This window comes from Peromyscus leucopus, chromosome 14 (genome assembly GCF_004664715.2).
Source record: "Peromyscus leucopus breed LL Stock chromosome 14, UCI_PerLeu_2.1, whole genome shotgun sequence".
NCBI lineage: Eukaryota > Metazoa > Chordata > Mammalia > Rodentia > Cricetidae > Peromyscus > Peromyscus leucopus.
In genome coordinates, this window is record NC_051075.1 from 88,494,643 (window position 1) to 88,514,708 (window position 20,066).

A 20,066-nucleotide genomic window follows, 5' to 3' on the forward strand; every position below is an offset into this window, starting at 1 on the left:
AAGAAGCCCCTTCACAGAGGTCCCATTTCCCCCCCTCCACAAATCCTCCTCCAAGCCACTCCAACCCATCACATACTTTCCTGTCCTGTCCCCCTGCTTATGCTCTTCTCTATGCTGGATGGCCTTTTCATGCCCATGTCCTCCTTAGGACCTCTTCCTTCAAGGGTCAGTGACAGTCTCTCTTTGGAGTGACTCCCACTTCAGACATTATTGTAACTTATTACATGGTATTACTGCCATTTGCGTGAACTAGGACCTTCCTGAGGGAACTTTTCTAGAACTGCCCTTGGCAATGGCAGGTAGACAGCTGACACTTACTGTCTTGGAAGAGCTGGCTGGACTGAATGCAGAGTTGTCTTGCTAGGGAAGATCTGTAGAATTTTCTTCAAGAGACTGAGTAAAACTTGCATTTGGTGTGAAAGTTTAAGAATGAAGCGTTTCGGGGTTGGGGATTTAGCTCAGTGGTAGTGGTTTGGCCCTTGGCTCTGAAAAAAAAAAATGAAGCATTTCAGAGGGATGGGGGACTAAAAGAGAATGTTTTAGGGATATAAAGAAAGAAAAATTAGGGAGAATGGCTACATAAGCAATAGCAACCGTAATAGAAAGGGAACATTAAGCTGGGAGGGAGATGGGGTACAGGGCACAGAAAGTGTTGGAGGGTTATAGTAGTGGATGAATATGATCAAAAGACATTATTTAAAGGTGAGAACTTTCAAACAATAAAATATACTATTAAAATACTCTCAAAGACGTCATTTAAAAAAATAGAAGTTGATATAGAAGGAGAAAGAGAAGTAGAGAGAGTAACTATGGCTTGATCAGGGCTTGAGAACGTCTCTTGGTTTCATTGCACGAGTCATGGGACAATGTGTTCTCACACCGAGCCTCTAAACTCTTCCCTGAATGAATCCCATTCTGTGTTCTTCACAGCACTCTCAACCCTGAAAGGGCACAAGTATGCTGCTTACAACCGCCATACAATTAGTCATTGTTCTTCACTGGTTTTCAATGGGAAGCTGGGAGAAGTCTTATAGTAGAATGGAAAAGCACTCACTCCCCTGGGAACCAGAAGCCAGGCACACATCCCATCGCTAGGTCTCTGTCACCTTCAGCTCAGTCGTAGTCTGTAAAATTGAGTGATGATGGTATCTTGCAGGCTTCCTTACAGGGTTGCCCTAAAGGGAAAAAAAATAACTGAAATACGGCTGTGCGTGCAAATATCGCGGGCTGTACTCTGCTCTGGAAGTGAAGGTAATGCTGCCTTCTCGAGGAAGCATCTGTGCGGTAGAATCCATGGCCAGCATAGTACAATCTACTACTTAATTTTACAGTTACGGTAAGGAGATGATGACAGTATTGCTCTTTTAACAGTGGTAGTGTGAAGTCCCCCGGGAAGCTGGCCCACTTGAACGTGCCCGAGGAAGGTGCCTCTCCGAAGCCATGGCGCTCCCCTTTCAAAAGGAGCTGGAGAAATACAAGAACATCGATGAGGATGAGCTTCTTGGCAAGCTCTCAGAAGAGGAACTGAAACAGTTGGAAAATGTTCTAGATGACCTAGATCCCGAGGTTTGTGGTGTGGAACGGGAATGGGGTGCTTAATGAGAGCACGGGAGAAAGGGGGGCAGCAATCGCCGCCAAAGTGCCTGTAACCCCACCCCCACCCCACCCCCACCCCCATGCAGAATTCTGGGCTCTGCCCCATGGCTGCTGCTGAGCCACTGTTACAAGTCCATGGCAAGGCCCAGGGCACCACAGTGAGAAATGACAAATGTGTTTCTCAAAAACTAGTTCACTGTAGATGGTGAAAAGTGTTTTGCGTTGGGAAAGAATGGTCTGGCTTATCGCAGGACTTTGGGGAGCAATGAGAACAAACCTCACCCGGTATTTTCCAAGTGTCAGATCCTTGGCTGGGCCCAAGAGTCCTTGGGGGAAATGAATGGTATCAGCTCCTTTTCATAACTGGAAGGCACACTTAGGAGAGTGACCCGTACAGGATCCCACACTGGTAATGTCCGAGGTGCTGTTGAAAACACCTCTGTAGTAAAAGTGTCTTTTGGTTTTCGTTTCTATCATTGTTTTTATTTTTTATTTATTTTTTTAAAGATTTATTTATTTATTATGTACACAGAAGAGGGCGCCAGATCTCATTACAGATGGTTGTGAGCCACCATGTGGGTGCTGGGAATTGAACTCAGGACCTTGGGAAGAGAGTCGGTGCTCTTAACCTCTGAGCCATCTCTCCAGCCCTTTTTTTTTTTTTTTTTAATAAATTTTTTTTGAGCTGAGGATCGAACCCAGGGCCTTGCACTTGCTAAACAAGTGCTCTATCACTGAGCTAAATCCCCAACCCCTGTTTTTATTTTTTGAGATAGGATCTCACGTACTCCAGGCTGTCCGGAACTCACGGTGTAGCTGAGGACGACCTTGCACTCCTGATCCTCCTGCCTCCACTTCCCCATGGTGGGGTCACAGATTTCGGTGTGTTGACACTTTAACTTCAACGCTGGGATTTTATGTAGCTGAGGCAAGCGCTCCACCAGCTAAGCTACAGTCCTAGACTGTTTTGTTGTTGTTTATTGAGACAGGGTCTTGTAGCTGAGGGTGACCTAGAATCCCTCCTGTCTTTACCTCCCAACCTCCCAAGTGTTGGAATTGCAGGCATGAACCACTACACTAGCCAGACTTTTTTTTTTTTTTTTTTTTAAGGCAGGTCTCACTGTGTAGTCTTGTGTGGCCTGAAACTCACTATGTAGCCCAGGCTAGTCTCAAACTCATAGAGATCCACCCTCCTCTGCCTCCCAAGTGCTGGGATTAAATATATGTGACATCACAACCAGCACAGAATTTTTTTTTTTTTTTTAGATGGAGTCTTACTATATAGCTAAGACTGGCTGGAATGTAGTATGTAACCCTCCTGTGTGTTAACTATAAGCATCCCAATACTTGGGAGGCAGAGGCAGGCGAAGCTCTGAGAGTTCAAGGCTAGCTGGTCTACATAGTGAGTTCCAGAATAGCCAGTGCTAGGTGGTGAGACTTTATTGGGCAAAAACCAAAAAAGGAAAAAAAAATAACTAGAATAAGAACCGGGCATGTTGATAATGTTGATACGTGTTCTTAATCCCAGCACTTAGGAGTAGAGGCAGGAGCGTCAGGAGTCCAGGCCAGCCTCGGTTACATAGCGAGGTTGAGGCCAACCAGAGCTACATGAGACTGTGTCTCCAAAAGACAAACAAATGAATCTTACTCAGGCAGATACGGCATACACTATAATACTTCCTTACCTCTTGGTTGTGTTTGGAGGAGATAATTTAGAAGAAAGTGAGTGTAGCCATCCAGACTCCTGCCTTAAGAGCCCTTGTATGCATACCTGACCAACACTGATCATGATGGTCACAGAAAGACCTTCCCCTCCATATTCTAGAAGGCGGCTGCAGAAGGTCCAGAGGCTGTGCCCCTTGAGCTGGTTGGGTTTCCTCCCTTTAACAAAGGAGGTTAGAATAACACGTCCCTAGAGCTGGTATGGGTGCCCCTCCCCCAACACTTAACAGCAAGTGCAAAAGAGTAAAGAAATAACCAGACGGCCCCCCGCACACGTCTTCCCTTCATCTCCTGTCTGTCTTGTCAGAGCGCAATGCTACCGGCTGGGTTCCGACAGAAAGACCAGACCCAGAAAGCCGCCACTGGCCCATTTGACCGAGAGCACCTCCTCATGTACCTGGAAAAGGAGGCTTTGGAACAGAAAGACAGGGAGGACTTTGTGCCCTTCACAGGAGAAAAGAAAGGTAAGGCCCACAGGCTGCACCTCTTGGGACAGAGTACCCTTAACATATTATGGAGCAGCCGGGCGGTGGTGGCGCACGCCTTTAATCCCAGCACTCGGGAGGCAGAGCCAGGCGGATCTCTGTGAGTTCGAGGCCAGCCTGGCCTATGGAGCAAGTTCCAGGACAGGCACCAAAACTACACAGAGAAACCCTGTCTCGAAAAACAAACAAACAAAAAACCAGAAAGCATATTTATTATGGAACATCAATCAAAGGAAGCTGACCTGGGAATAGGAAATAATCATAGGAACTACACATGGGATTTTAGAACCCTGTGGTGGGTAGACACAACACCCAGAGAGGACCCTAAGGTAAATTACATACAACTCCTGGGTGGTGACAGTGGCCTTTACAGGTTTGTTGGTTGTCACAAGTGCCCACACTAGAGTGTGGGATGCTGTTGGGGAGGTTTGGGGTGGGAGTGATACATGAGAATCTTCTGCTTAATTGGGATGTGAACCTAATGCTACTCTCAAAATTAAAGTTCATTAGTTTTAAAAATAAAAAAAAAGCATGGTGGGATATGTGATTAATTAAATGAATACATGGGATGTAATGGTTCTGAAATTAATTCTGTTTAAAAGAATATTTCAAAGTCTCGAGGGAAAGCTTTGAACATGTAAAGCAGTGCTGAATGAGCTACATGGGCAATGATGTTTCCCTCAGCCTTGTGTGCCATCAACTCAGAAGTCTAGGCAAGGCCTGCCTGCTCTGTCTGGAGTGGTTAGAGCCCCACTCCCTAACCTCAGATGCTATGATGAAAAGCCTGTCTATCTTCCACTCACCTTGCATTTGCTAAGAACCTATGTGCAGAACTCTGTGACAGACCCTGGACCCACGGGTCTATAAGACCTTGATCTTCCCTCAAAAGGCTTGTCATCTAGAAAAAGAAGCACAGGGATGTAACTAGGCAGGCTGCAGAGAGCAAGTCCATGCTAGGACCCCTCCCCCTTCCCTCCTCCTCTCCTCTCTTCTCTTTCCCTGTTGTTATTTGGTTTTTTACTTTTTTTTTGGGGGGGGGCTGCCACTCAGCTCCCAAATAAATCACCACAGAAGCTTATTTTTAATTATGAATGCCTGACCTTAGCTTGGCTTGTTTCTATCCAGCTTTCCTTATCTTAAATTATCCCAACTGCTTTCTACCTCTGGGCTTTTCCCGTTCTCTTACTTCTGTAAATCTTACTCTTTCTCTGTGGCTTGCTGTGTAGCTGGCCCCTGGAGTCCTCCTCCTCTGGCTGCTAGATCTTAGATATTTCTCCACCCAGATTTCTCACTCTGTATATGTTTTCTGCCTGCCAGCCCTGCCTGTCCTTTCTTCTGCCTTGCTATTGGCCACTTCTTTATTAGACCATCAGGTGTTTTAGATGGGCACAGTAACACAGCCTCAGAGTTAAACAAAGGCAACATAAGCAAAAGTAACACACCTTCAAATAATATTCTACTACATTTCCCTCCCCTCTCCTCCCTTCTCCTCACCTCCCTTTCCTCAGCCTCCTTCCTCCTTCCTCCTTTCCCCTCCTTCCCCCTCTCTCCTGCCTAACTAGGCTCGTAATTCATGCTGTTCCTGACTTTACCTCCCTTCCATGCTGAAACTTGAGGCATGCTTCCTACATAATGTCTCCAATTCTTGCTGCAACCTCAGCATTGGTCTAGTCTCTTGACCTCAGCAAGGCTCTAGCCTCTTGACCTCAGCATGGGTCTAGCCTCTTGACCTCAGCATTGGTCTAGTCTCTTGACCTCAGCATTGGTCTAGTCTCTTGACCTCAGCATTGGTCTAGTCTCTTGACCTCAGCAAGGCTCTAGCCTCTTGACCTCAGCATGGGTCCAGCCTCCACTGCCTCTTGACCACAGCTCTCCTTTCCTTGCTGAGCCTCAGTCTGTTGTGTCTTTCTTCATTTTCCTGAACTTGTCCAAGTCAAGTTAATTTTCTTATCGGCTCTTCTCTCTGGCCCATATCCGCCCCCCCCCTTTTTTTTTTTAAATCAGGAGGCGCTCAGTTTAAACACTAGGGCCTCGGATTTCCCCGACCCCTCTCTGTGTTCACCCCTTTTTCCTACCATGGCACCCGGGCATTGCTTTCACAGCCCTGTGACCATGTTCATCATTTGCTGTTTCCTTTGGTGGTTGTGTGGCCCCTAGAGGAGTCTGAGACCCTCGCAGTGGAACTGCGTGACGTGGAGGAGGTACTCCTTCCTCTGAGCTCCAGGGAAGTGGCCTTGAAGCCTGGACTCAGGGGCAAGGAAAACAGCACTGAGCATGAGCCATCCCCGTCCCTCCCTCTGTGCTGTGCGCATCTGACGGGTCACATGCCCCCCCCCAGAAGGAAATTAAGAAAGCAGAGCTGATCCATGATGAGTCAGGTAAATAGCCGTGGGTGACTGTGGAATCTGAGCTGTTTCTATGGTAACACAGTGGCTGTTGGACTTAACCAGATTGTGACAAGCATAAACTAAATGGTTTAAAAAAAAAAAAAAAAAAAAAAAAAAAAACCTTCAATAAACTCCCCCCAAATCCTGTGTTAGATAATGACAGAATATTAATGGGAAAGTATTTGTCCTTTCTTCTATGCAAAGAGGAGTGGCCTTGGCAAATTACCCACTGGATCCAGGTTCATCTGCAGGAGGCTTGTGACGATGGGGTTAGGATGGAAGGCTGGAGCTATCTGAGTATAAAGGGTGTACACGGTCACATCCTGTAGCTTGGCAGGTGGCTGGTGGATGAGTGACTCTATCCTTGCTTGGACAAACTGCCTGACAAAGCACTTAAGGGATGATGGGTCTGTTTGACCCACCGTTCAAGAGTGCAGCCCACTGTGGCCGAGAAGGCATGGCAGCAGAAGCCTAAGGCAGAGGCTCATTTGCATCTGCAGGTGGGAATCAGAGAGATGGAGGCTGGTGCTCAGCTCGAATTCTCCTTTTCTGGGATCCCAGTCCACGCATTGGAGCCACCCACATTTAGGGTGGGTCTTCCCAATTAGCCCAGTCCAGAAACTCCCTCATAAACATGCCTGGAGACTTTCTAGATCCTGTCAAGTTGAGGATACTATCACCATTAGGAAGAAGCTTAACTGCTAAAATGAGTGTAGCTCAGGGGAGTTCTGTATGGTAAAAGGCAGGATTCCTCTTACCACAAAGGATCACTCCATCCCAGCAGTCCAGGAAGCTCAAACAATATGGAACAGCTCAAAGATGCCTGTCTTTCATGCCAACGCTGCTTCTTCTGTTTAATCTGGCAGCCCTACCCATAAGGCAGTATAGCACGGTTGTAAACAGTTCTCTCCCACCCACCAGTTCCCGAATAGCCACTCAGAGGCTTAATATTACTTACAAATGCATGGCCGGTGCTGCGACCCGTACAGCCGGAGACCAAGAACTGGCAAGGGACGTCGAGGTTAAGCAGCACTCAGGACACACCGTGATTCATCATCCAAAAAGAGCTCCTTTATTGACTATCCATCAGCCTTATATACCCTGCTACTTCCTACTCTCCATGGGGTCAGGGTACAGTCCTCAGGTTCCCATCCGCGTCCCAGCAGCTCAGCCAAACAGGAAAACCCGCAAGAGAATCAGCAGAGAGCTGATTCTCGAAACAATGTTCCAGCAATAGCTGTATTGTAAACATCCTGTGACTTACTGACCACAGGAAAAAAGGAAGAACAAAAGGGCACCTTAGGGCAACCTAGGGTAAGCAAACAGGCTATGCCCAAGGCCTGTTCAGCATCTGCTGCCAACATGTCCTCTCCTTTTCTTTTTTAAAGCACATAGATAGCCCCTGTCTTAGGTCACCTGTAGCACCCTGTCTGACTTACCCGTCCTCAGGGAGGCCCTTCTATCCCCTGTCTTAGGTCGTTAGCATGGCACAGGAGTTGCCCGTCTTTGAGTACTATCTTTCCAACATATGTAACCACACCTGAGCAGATTCAGGGGGCTGCATAGCTAATAAAGCTTGCTTGGTTTCCCGTTGGCCTCACTAAACTGGAGACGCCATCGGTACACCATGAAGAATCCGAGCCCAAGACCCAATGTACACAGGATAAGTAGGGAAACGGACCCTGACCACCTAGTAACCCATCCAGCAATTTTTGACATAGCTTGCCACCAAACATTTTCATCAATAGGAGTGACTCTAGTTTCATTAATACGAACAATGGCATGAACTAATTGCAAAGTAAAATTTACAAAAGTTGCATTCCATGGCCCTATTAAGTAATCATTCAGTTCTTTAACCTTAGCAGATATTCACAACAATATGAGGGGTTACACATATTTCAGAAAACTCATAGGCACATAACATATGTTGTCTAATTGTCCATTTAAAGTTTGATGGATGTCCAAAGCACCAGCCACTGTTTCTGACAGGGCATTAATAGTAGTAGTAGCCTGTTGCACTCCCTGGGAAATAGCCAATCCAGCTGCAGTGGCTGCAACAGCTGAAGTTGCTATGGCAGCAATTACAGCAGCAGTTATGCCTAGGTCCCGTCTGCTGCGATGGAGTTACAAGGGAAGTTCTGCTGCATTCTGTTCCAGCGGCATCATGATAAAGGCAGGAATTCTCACCACCACAGCATGTGTGACATTAGGACTCCAGCAATTACTTAGGCTGCAATTCAAAGCTAAACAATTTAACTCCTCCCTTCCCACACCTGAGCCATTCCAGAGAATAAAGAAAAAAATTGGTATTATTGAATCCTGCAGTAACGTTTCAAGCAAAGCATAAGGAATTACATAAATTCATGGTGACATTTATGCTTCACACATCATGTTTAACATTACTAGCTGCAGTTTCAATAGTCCAATTAGAGGCAAAGACAGCAGGAAACACAGAGCTGTCAATACTTACTGGCAACAAAACTGGGGGATTCTTAACCAGGCTCCATGAAGGCTCTGTGTAGACCCAAGGGCTAAGGACCATCAGCACCATCGGAATCATGAGGTTCTTCATGTTGAGATTTCTGTGTCTGTTCCACAGGCCGAACATACCGTTCTGGTATCCAGATTGGTTTCTCAGCACCTGGAGGGTATACACAAGCTGCTCCCCTCACCCTAGCTAGTAGCGATGTTGGGGACTGCCATGTGCTTGTGGAAAGATCCTTCCACCTAACCAGAACCTCAGAGGGAGAGGGGCCCAAAAAATGCCGTTGGGCAGCAGTACACCCATGAACATTCACAAGCAAAAAATTTAAAATAAATAAGGTAATGGAAAGGAGTAATTGTGGTCCCTGTACATCTCACCTTCTTTTGTTTTTTGCAAATAAGTCTTTAAATGTTTATGTGCTCGTTCAATTATCGCTTGTCCTTGAGGGTTATAGGGAATGCCAGTTTTATGAATTATATTCCATTGTGAACAAAATTTCTGAAAACTTTGGATGACATAAGCTGGCCCATTATCTGTTTTAATACACTGTGGATCTCCCATATAAGAGAAAGCAGCCAAAAGATATTTAATTACATCTTGTGCACACTCCCCCTTGTGAAGGGTGGCTACTATATAATGAGAATACCTGTTCACAGACTCATGTACATATGATAAAGTTCCAAAACTTGAAATATGCATGACATCCATTTGCCAGATATCATTGGGACGTAGGCCACGAGGACTAACACCTAATGATGATACATGAATAAAAGGAGTACAAGTAGTACAAGTAGATACAATTTTTAAGGCCTCGGTGCGAGTACAGCCAGTACGATGCTGTCAAGTTTGCACATTGAGATGGAATTTCTGATGTAATTGAAATGCCTGATCAAAGGTGGTGACTACACAAGTGAAATGAGTAGCTACATCTGCAGCGGCATTGCCTTCTGCAAGCACTCCTGGAAGACCAGAGTGCCCTCGAATATGGCCCACAAACAGAGGATGTTTTCTAGCCCCAGTTAACCTTTGAATGGTCTATAATTGAGAATGTACTGCAGACTGTTTTCCAATGTATGGAGTGGTTTCAATACTATGCACCGTTTTGGCCACATAGCAACTATCAGTATAGACATTTATAGGTTCTAAAGAGTAAACTTGCAAAGCCAATTGTAAAGCTGTAATCTCAGCTTTGTTGTGTAGACATGGAGGGCACTGCCACCCACGTTACCTCATCCCCACTGATAGCCACAGCAAAACCTCCTTGAGATGCGTCAGTAAAACTTAAATGAGCACCCTTAATAGGTTCCTGTTTTACAATATGGGGAAAAATAAAACTACACACTTTAAAGCTTTCTATAAGTTTATGTTTTGGATAATGATTATCTATATAGCCTGTGAAAGTACACTAGAAAAGGCACCAGGCTTCATGTTCTCTTTGCAAGTAAGTTAACATTTCTTGTGTATAAGGTAGTACAATGCACTCAGGAGACTTCCAAACAAGGATTCCTGTTGCTAGAGTTTTCCTGCCTTGCCCACAGTCAGCACAAATCTTTGTCACCCGCCAGTCCCACAGCCGCTCAGACCCAACCAAGTAAACACAGAGACTTATATTGCATACAAACTGTATGGCCGTGGCAGGCTTCTTGCTAACTGTTCTTATAGCTTAAATTAATCCATTTCCATAAATCTATACCTTGCCACGTGGCTGGTGGCTTACCGGCATCTTCACATGCTGCTGGTCATGGCGGCGGCTGCAGTGTCTCTCCGAATCAGCCTTCTACTTCCCAGAATTCTCCTCTCTCCTTGTCCCACCTACTTCCTGCCTGGCCACTGGCCAACCAGTGTTTTATTTATTGACCAATGAGAGCAATTTGACATACAGACCCACAGCAGATTCCCCCATATATTTAGCTTTCCATAGGAGTTGAATTACTAATTCATAATATGCATTCAAAGTTTTAGGTGGGGATGCAGATAAATGCACCCAAAATATGGGCCCCGTTTGCCAAAATACTCCCATAGGTGAAAATTCAGAGGGAAGAATTAGCAATAATAAGGGTTTGGTAAAATCTATTTGTTGCACTTGGAGTTCTTGTAGTGCTTGTTCTACCTTTCCTAAAGCGGCCTTGGCTTCTGCTGATAGGGTCCTTAAGGAAGTCGGAGAAGAATCTCCTTTTAAAACATCATAGAGAGGCTTAAGTTCTCCGGTGGGTATTTGGAATGAGGGGCGGAGCCATTGAATTTCCCCTAAAAACCTCTGCCAATGATTCAGTGTCTTTAATTCTGCAATATGAAATTGTAATTTCTGTGGAAATATCCTTATAGAATTTATAGTATATCCCAAATATTAATAAGGAGCCATATTTTGTACCTTTTCTGGGGCAATCACTAATCCTGCAGCTGCAAGTGCTTGTTGCAAATCTGCATAAACTTGTAATACACAGTCTCGGGTAGATGCTGCCAATAATGTATCATCCATATAATGTATAATATATACATATGGAAACTTTGCTCTAATGGGTTGTATGGCTTCTGCAACATACATTTGACACATAGTAGGGCTATTAGCCATTCCTTGAGGTAAAACAACCCAATGATACCACTTATATGGTTCTTTATAATTAATAGAAGGAACAGAAAATGCAAAACACTGGCAATCTTGCTGAGCCAAAGGAATAGTAAAAAAGCAATCTTTCAAATCTAGCTCTATCATATGCCAATCTTTGGGAATAGCAACTGGGCTGGGAAGGCCTGGCTGAAGAGCCCCCATTAACTGCATAGTGGCATTTACTGCACGTAAATCTTGTGAAAGTCTCCATTTTCCAGACCTTTTCTTGATAACAAAAATAGGAGTATTCCAGGGGGACATGGAAGGGACAATATGCCCTGCCAACAGTTGTTACTACACTAACTCATGGGCGACCCTCAATTTTTCTGATCTACCCACACAGGCTCATTAGACAACCAAGTAATAGGTGTGGGAGAAGGCCGCACACCAGTGACCCATACTAAAAATGCCCTAAGCCTCTCCGATCTCCAGGTAGTCTGGTGACCTCATCGGCGGCAGCAAGAGCAGCAACACAACCCTGGTCTGCTTTTCCCAGCCCTTTTCCTGGTGTCCATCCCATATCCATCATTATGTTATTAACGAACGGATTTTCTCCCTTTAGAGCTTGAGTAGTGAGAACCGCTCCCATGGTTTTTAACATATCCCTTCCCCACAGGTTAGTAGGTAAACCTAATACAATGTAAGGTTGAAAATGTCCTTCATGCCCCTCCTGATCACTCCACTTCAATATACAGGCACTTTTCTGTGGTCTGGTCTGTCCTATGCCCTGTAACACTGCTGTAGAATCCTCCAGAGGCCATTGTGCAGGCCAATATTCTTTGGATATAACGGATACATCTGCCCCAGTATCAATAATCCCCGCAAAAGATTTACCTTGAATTTTTAATTCTAATTGAGGCCTAGAGTTTAGGTGGGCTACCCAGAACACTTGAGGAGTACCAGTGGACTCGAAACCTCCCTTTCCCCGGGCTACACATAAACTTCTATTTTTTGTAGAAACAATAGAAAGCAGAAGTAGCTGAGCTATATGCTCCCCTTGCGGGATCACTAAGACCCCCTGTGTTGCCTCTGCCATGATTTTTATCTCTCCCTCATAGTCATTATCTATCACTCCAGGCAAAATCCTTATGCCCTTTATATATGCACTACTTCTACCCAAAAGCAGTCCCACAAATCCTTTTGGTAAGGGGGGCCATAAACTCCAGTGGGTAGTGCTTGAGGTCCCATTTGAGGGGTTAAGATTGCTCTGGCGGTGGAACTGAGGTCCAGTCCTGCACTTCCTGTTGTTCCTCGACTGAGTTGGTCAATTGAAAGGGATTGTTTTGTGGAATAAAACGGAGGCAACCACTGCCTGGGATTACTGTTTGGGTCTGCATAGCTCCGTACACTCTGGCTTTCGGGGCCTGCAGCAGGCCCCATCCCCCGTTTCCCGAAGGTAGTGGTTTACCCTGTGCGTCAAACTTAGATCTACATTCACTACTCCAGTGCTGACCCTTTTTACATTTGGGACATATTCCAGGTGACTGGTTTGGATTGTTTTGTGGGCAATTGCGGTTCAAATGGCCTTCCTGCCTGCACTGGAAACATCCTTTAGGTCGAGCACCTCGGCCATTCATGCCTTGCAAGCCATGTCTTATGGCAGCAGCTAAAACTTGTCCAGTAATATGGTTACCATCTATGTCTTTGCAGACACAAAGCATGTCATTCAAACTCTTGCCTTTGCTCCCTCTTAATGCTTCTTTGCAATACTTACTTGCATTCTCATATGCCAACTGTTTAACTACCAGCATAGCCTGATCAGAATCTCCAAATATCTTTCCTGCCAATTGCAAAAGCCGTGGCACAAAATCTGCCTAGGGTTCTGAAGGACCTTGCAAGACCTTTGAAATTTGTTCTCCCGCAACAAGGTTTGGCAGAGATTTCCAGGCTCGGACCGCTGCATTAGCTATTTGAGCATAAGTGCCAGGGTCATACAATATTTGCTGTTGAATATCAGCATATTGCCCTGCGCCTGGCAGCATGTCATAATTCCTCTGGGGTTGCCCGACCCGTGCATTAATGCGTGCCAGCTCTAAGCATCTTTCGTGATTCTCACTTTTCCACAAGAGATAATCTCCTCCAGACAGGGCAGCCCGGCATAATTGCTGCCAGTTGCTAGGTGTTAGATAACTAGCTGAAAGGGACTCAAAAAGTGTCACAGTGAATGGAGCCTGTGGACCACAACTGCTCACTGCTTCTTTTAATTGTTTCATTTCTTTAAATGTCAAAGGTACATGATTCCTGGCGGCTTGTCCGGCAGCATTAACAGTTTCGGAAACGGGATAAGCCTGCACAGTATCCTGCCAGATAACTCCCCTCCGTTTCCCTTCCTCCTTATCACCCTGATTGTCCCTATCCAACCAGTATGGATTATGGGGAGGTGGATGACAGCAGATCGGAGCTGAAGGCTCTTTATGTTTTACTTTCATTTTCTGCAGCCGCTGTTGTAATTCTTCGATCTCTTTCTCTAACCGCTCCTCCTCATCCAACAACTCATATATAGACTCAAGGTCACTCTCATCATCCTGAACTGCAAGTCTCTTGCAGGTTTTCATAGCCTTCTCTTCCTCGTTTTCCCCTTTTAAAGATTCATTAGTTTCAGCTTCCTGGGCAGTGGCAAAAGCCTGCTCACATTCTGCTAATTGTTCCTTCACTTTCACCTTGTCAGTTAATAACGCATCCTTTACCAGCCTCCAAAGAGAAAAGGCTGCAATAGGAAACTTCTCTGGTCCCTTATCCTGCAATACCTTCTGTAGATCACGTTTCACCTGTTCCCAATCAGGGATATTCAACCCTCCTCCTGTCAGAAACCACGGACTTGCTTCAGCTATAGTGAGTGCGGTACTAGACTTAATCCCTGTTCCTTGCTTACTTAACAATTCCCTTACCTCAGTGGCCAACTGAGCGTTTGCAGTAGAATTACCCATGGTACGTACCCATGTTTCAATCCTCCACCCCTCCTTTTAGGGTGAGCCTCGTTCGCTTACCCCTCTTTCCAGGTCTCGATGGAACCCCCACTTGCTGCGACCCGCACGGCCAGAGACCAAGAATTGGCGAGGGACGTCGAGGTTAAGCAGCACTCAGGACACACCGTGATTCATCATCCAAAAAGAGCTCCTTTATTGACTATCCATCAGCCTTATATACCCTGCTACTTCCTACTCTCCATGGGGTCAGGGTACAGTCCTCAGGTTCCCATCCGCGTCCCAGCAGCTCAGCCAAACACGAAAACAAGCAAATCAGCAGAGAGCTGATTCTCGAAACAATGTTCCAGCAATAGCTATATTGTAAACATCCTGTGACTTACTGACCACAGGAAAAGAGGAAGAACAGAAGGGCACCTTAGGGCAACCTAGGGCAAGCAAACAGGCTATGCCCAAGGCCTGTTCAGCATCTGCTGCCAACAAGCCGATAGCTCAGGCAGATTACTAACTAGCTCTTACACTTAAATTAACCCATAACTCTTATCTGTGTTTAGCCACGTGGCTTGGTACCTTTTCTCAGTACAGCATTCTTGTCTGGCTTTCTCTGCGTCTGGCTGGTGACTCCTGACTCCACCCTTCTTCTCCCTTACTTAGTTTGGTTGTCCCACCCATACTTCCTGCCCAGCTACCAGCCAATCAGCTTTATTACTAACAATGAGAATAATACATATTATTCTCATAGTATACCAAAAGATGGTTCCACAGCACAAGGTTGTCTTTGTTTCTCTTCTAATTTAAAGGGAGAGTGTTTATCCCCAAAGAAAAGCCAGTAGAAGCTCCTAAAGAGGAGAAAGTGACTCTGGACCCAGAACTGGAGGAAGCCTTGGCCAGCGCCTCCGACTCTGACCTCTACGATCTTGCAGGTGAGTTCTTGGGGCTGTCTGGAGACCTCCAGGTGTGCACTCACTCCCCTGGTGCAAACCTCGGAGCTTCTGGTAGCCAGTGAGTACTATGCTGCCGGGGTAGCAGCAGCCCCAGTTTATCAAGACCAGATCCTGTGGCTGAGCAACGTTTTAACCCATTCTCATGTTCGGATGATGCCCATCCTACAAAACTCCTGTAATAAATGGAGGAGAACAGATTTGAAATAGTATGGAGAGCTTAAAGAAATAAAATTGCACAGTAGGCTTGGTGACCCATGCCTGAAATGGTAGCACTATAGCACTCTAAAGACTGAGACAGGAGGATTGTTGTGAGTTTGAGCCCAGTCCGGGCTACAGAATTAAGAGCCCTATCTCAAAAGAAAACAAAATTTAAAATGAATGAAATAATATCCCCATGTGCTCTCCCAGGAGCTTCCACATGAAAATGCACTTACAGACTTCACATTTCAGAGTCGTGTTTCCTTCCGTTTGGTTGTTTTAGTTTCTGTGTAGTCCTGGCTGTCCGAGAACTCTCTCTGTAGACCAGGCTGGCTTCTAACTCCTGAGTGCTGGAATTTAAGATGTGTGCCATCACCAGCTGGCCTCGTGGTCACATTTCTGTGGAGTTCTTGGTCTCCCTCATAATTGCTGTTACAAGCTGATTTGTGCCAGCAGGTCAGCTAGCCTTCTAGTTTCCTGAGCAAACCCAAACATGAGGATTGCTATTTTAATTGATTTTACGTGTAGATTGTGTTAGTTACTTTTCTGTTGCTGTGACAAAACACCATGACCAAGGCAACTTATAAAAGAAAGTGTTTTAACTGAGCTTTTGGTTTCAGAAGGTTAGAGTCTGTGGTGGTGAAGCAAAGACATGGCAGCAGGAACAGCTGAGGGCTCACATCTTGATCCGAAAGCAGGAGGCAGAGAGACAGCACACTGGCAATGAGTCTTTTGAAACCTCAGAGCCTACCCCAGTGACACACCTTTTCTGACAAGGCCACACCTCCTAACCCTTCCCAAACAGTTCCACCAACTCAGGACCAAGTATTCAAACATATGAGTCAATGGTGGCCGTTAGCATTCAAACAACCGTGTCACTATAAAAAGCTCAAATGATACAAAAGAAATGAAAAACAAGTCTTTCCCCCAAACTAAGTCCTTTCTGAAAAGAAAAAAAAAAAGGTTTGTGATGTGGATGGGTGAGCAACATAGGTGATTCCTAGAGTAGCACGGGCTACATAGTGAGTCCCTGACTTAAAAAAAAATCTAAACAAGAGCTAGGTGTGGTAGTGTGTGTTCTTATTCCCAACACTCAGGAAGTGGAGGCAGGAAGATCAGGAGTCATGGCTAGTCTCAGTATGTACATGAAGTTCACAGGACAACTTTATGAAGCTGGGTCCCTCGTTTGCCTGCCTGTGGGTTCTGAGGATCACACTCAGGCCAGCCAGCTCACACTTTAGGGTGGCAGGAGCCTTGACTTGTTGAGCCCAAAGCCTGGCTCTACTTCCACAGCACTGAGACCACAAGTGCACACCACCACACCCGATACGCACCTGTTTCTTACGTAAGTTCTGGGGTTCTAACCCAAGTCCTTGTGCTTTCAAGTGAAGTTGTTCATCGGTTTAGCTGCTTCCCAGCCCCAGAAAGATGGTTCTTATTCCACTAGAAGATAGATGTAGAAAGCTCTTTCCTGCGGGGGGGGGGGGGGGGCGGGCTGCTTTGCCTTATTCTATGTGGCTGCCATCTCCTCACATTTCCATCCATCTCTGAGGATATCAATAGGTGATATCAGGTTCACATGTCCATATGTCTGTCAGAGGTCTGTGTGGCATCCTAGTCACCTGATGAGGAAGGTGTTTTGCAGGGACTGGGCATCTTGACCCTGTGGTTACTGTGGAGAGATCCCACCATAGTTACTGCTTTTCCCAAGGCTTGCCTCACAGGCTTTACTGGAATTGCCCAAAAAAGGAATGGAGGGTGAGACTTGATTCCCGGAAAACACCTAAGAAAGGGGGGGGGGGGGTGAGCAATCATTCTGAAGATGCCTGAGCCTGGAATCCAGGTAATAAATCCAGGGAGATAATGCAGATAGAAGCTGCTCTGTTTCCCCTCGTTCAGTGCCCTCCCTGCTCAGACACTCCCTAGAACTCAGTGGAAAGCAGCGTCTTCCCTCAGGTAGATTTTTCTAGAAGACTGAAAATATCCTGTGGGTGGAAGGACTGACAGCCACTGCGGGAGAGATAAGGAGGGTGGAAACGTTCCCTGTGCTGGTGTGGAAGGCAGCAAGCAGAAAAGCAAGCTGTTCCAAGGTTTGACAAGGGTCCCTCTTCATTTTCACCTTTCTTCCCCTCATGGGGTGGTGCCAGGTACATTCAGAGCAAGGCTTCTCCCATTAGTGAACCCCCCTCGGGAAGCATGCTCACAGAAAACCCTGAGTGTGCCTTACTAACCTAGCCATTAATCAAGTTAACAATCAGTTGTGGTTAATGAGGAGGCAGACTCCGTGGGCTTCCCAGATCACACAGTCAGGGTGTGGCGGTCAGAGTTCAAACTCTGTGTGCTCCAGGCCCCGCCCCCTGAACTCCATGATCATGTTGTTGTTGTTACTCTGTTTGCAGTGCGAAGGATTGAACCTGGGGCCTTGGGCATGCCAGACAGGTGCTCTACCACTGAGCTCTAGCCCCAGCCCTTGTTTTTTTTTTTCAAATCGGGGGGTCTCACTATGTAGTGTAGGCTGTCCAGGCTGCCCTTGAATCTTGAACTCTCTATAGAGCCCCACACCGACCTCCCGGAATCCTTTGGCTTCTCAAGTGCAGACGTGGGCCATCACACACCTTCCTCTTACTCCTGTTCTTACTGGCTTAACCCCTGGCCCTTCTTTGTCCTTGCTGGCTGCCTCCCTTCTAAAGTGTAGCTTATAGTAGATCCAGTCAAGAATCTCAGAGACCCGTGCCTCTCCCCAGCAATTTCACCAGAAGGGAAATCTGTTTCAACCTGCCCAGCACCTCCCTGCATGGCCATAGTGTGGCTCCCAGAATGCCTGCCTCCCGACGCCAGTTCCGATCTAACGTCAGGGACTGAGACCTTGTTCTGCTCAGCTGACCGTTTGTTCCAGAAAGCCCTCCTCTTCTTTCCTAAAGGCAAAGGACGGACAGCTCCCTTTTACTACTAAAAGAAGACCATAATCTTTCTGCTTTTGCCTCTGAGGGAGGAAAAAGAACCCATAATACTCTACATCACAGCAGATCTTTAAAATCCTTAGACTCAGTCAGGCTTGTTGGTACAGTATTTATTAATCTCAATACTCAGGAGGCAGAAGCAGGAGGATTACTGCCAGTATAAGGCCAGCCTGGTCTATGTGATGAGCTCCAGGCTAGCCTGGGTTACATAGTAAGACTTTAAACAAAACAGAATCCTTAGATTGAATCCCACCTTTTTTAATTTTATTTAGATAAGGAAACTAAATGGAGGTGGGTCTGGTGGCACCTACAGGTAATCACAGCATTTGGAAACAGAGGCAGGAGGATCACACTGAGTTTGAGGTCAGCCTAGCCCACAAGTGAGTTCCAGGCTATCCAGGGAAATAAGAGACCATGGAAACAAAATCTCACACACACACACACACACACACACACACACACACACACACACACACACACCAAACAAACAGCTGAACATTGGGTCTACTTAACTAGGAGAATATTCTAGTTTCATTTCTTTCGTTACAATAAAACACCCTGATCAAAAGCAATTCAGAGGCAGAAAGGATTTATTCTGCTTACATTTCCAGGTTATGGTCCATCATTGAGGGGAAGTCAAAACGGGAAAGTAAGGCCCAAGTTGCGTCACATCCACAGCCAAGAGCAGAGAGAAATAAACACATAGATGATGCTGCCTCTGTGCAGCTGGCTTTCTTCACTCTGGCACAGTTCTGGGCCCAGCCCAAGAAGTTGTGGTGCACACAGTGGGCTGGGTCTTTCTACACCAACAGTAATCCAGACAACCCCCCAAAGACATGACTGCCAGCCAGTTAATCTAGACAATTCCTCATTACAACTCTTTCCAGGTGACTTTAGATTGGGTCAAATTGACAGTTAAGACTGACGGGCACAGGGACTGAGCAGTGTTTCTGAGGTTGGAAGATGTGGCTAGACCATTGTTTCTCAGCTCCTGAAGGACCCTGCCCATATAAACACACAGAGGCATGTAGAGTTTACTGATGGTCTTGGGAGGTTTTAGCAGTAAGTTTATTGAATGCTGTAACCACACCACACACTGTGCCAGGAAAGGGAACCTGGAGACTCCATGCTGAATAATGAATCGTTCGCAGAGATGCAGATTAACATGTGGCCATCCTAATATGTATTTCTAAACTTAGTGCTTGTTTTTCTTGCCTGTGTTTTCAGCTGTCCTTGGAGTCCACAATTTGCTCAACAATCCGAAGTTTGATGAAGAAACGACCAATGGCAAAGGTCACAAGGGACCTATAAGGAGTAAGTCGATCAGGAATCTGGGGGTGTGGGAAACTTCAGAGTCTCTGTCTGGGCCTAGAGGAGAGACCCATTGCTTCTAGAAGGAATCACTGGGCTCTGAGCAATCAAACCCAGGGGAAAAGCTGATGGTGGGCACTCTGCCTGGCAGTGTGGCTAGAACCACAGAACACACATTTCGTGGCAGGTAGTCCAGTGCAAGGGTCGTGGGGTGGGGAGGATCCTGATAAGTTCGAAGAGTCAGCTCAAGATGCAGATAGTTTCAGGTTCCAAAGGATATTTTTTTAAGGTTTGCTTTTTTGTTTTGTTTTGATTTTGTTTTCATTTTTTCAGAATGTGAAGCCCTCCTTAAAGCCAGGGGGCTGTTATTTTGTATTTCCCAGCTGACACATAAAGAAGTCTTAAGCTTTTTTGGTACAATCCTTCAGCCGTCTTGAATTCTTACA

General features: G+C 46.0%; 1 protein-coding gene across 3 annotated transcripts in view; it reads left to right on the plus strand.

Annotated features, from left to right (window-relative positions):
* Tmod2 (tropomodulin 2) overlaps positions 1 to 20,066 on the plus strand; it is a 53,446-nt gene that overhangs the window by 12,868 nt on the left and 20,512 nt on the right. For 2 of the 3 annotated variants that reach the window (XM_028864998.2, XM_028865007.2), the window contains exons 2-5: positions 1,372 to 1,566; positions 3,626 to 3,782; positions 15,008 to 15,130; positions 19,537 to 19,623. In XM_028864998.2, the coding sequence (XP_028720831.1) occupies positions 1,441 to 1,566; positions 3,626 to 3,782; positions 15,008 to 15,130; positions 19,537 to 19,623 (493 nt within the window). In that variant the 5' untranslated portion in view covers positions 1,372 to 1,440. Of the gene's footprint in view, positions 1 to 1,231; positions 1,252 to 1,371; positions 1,567 to 3,625; positions 3,783 to 15,007; positions 15,131 to 19,536; positions 19,624 to 20,066 lie in introns of those variants that run through there. The other variant, XM_028865017.2, reaches the window with a different exon arrangement.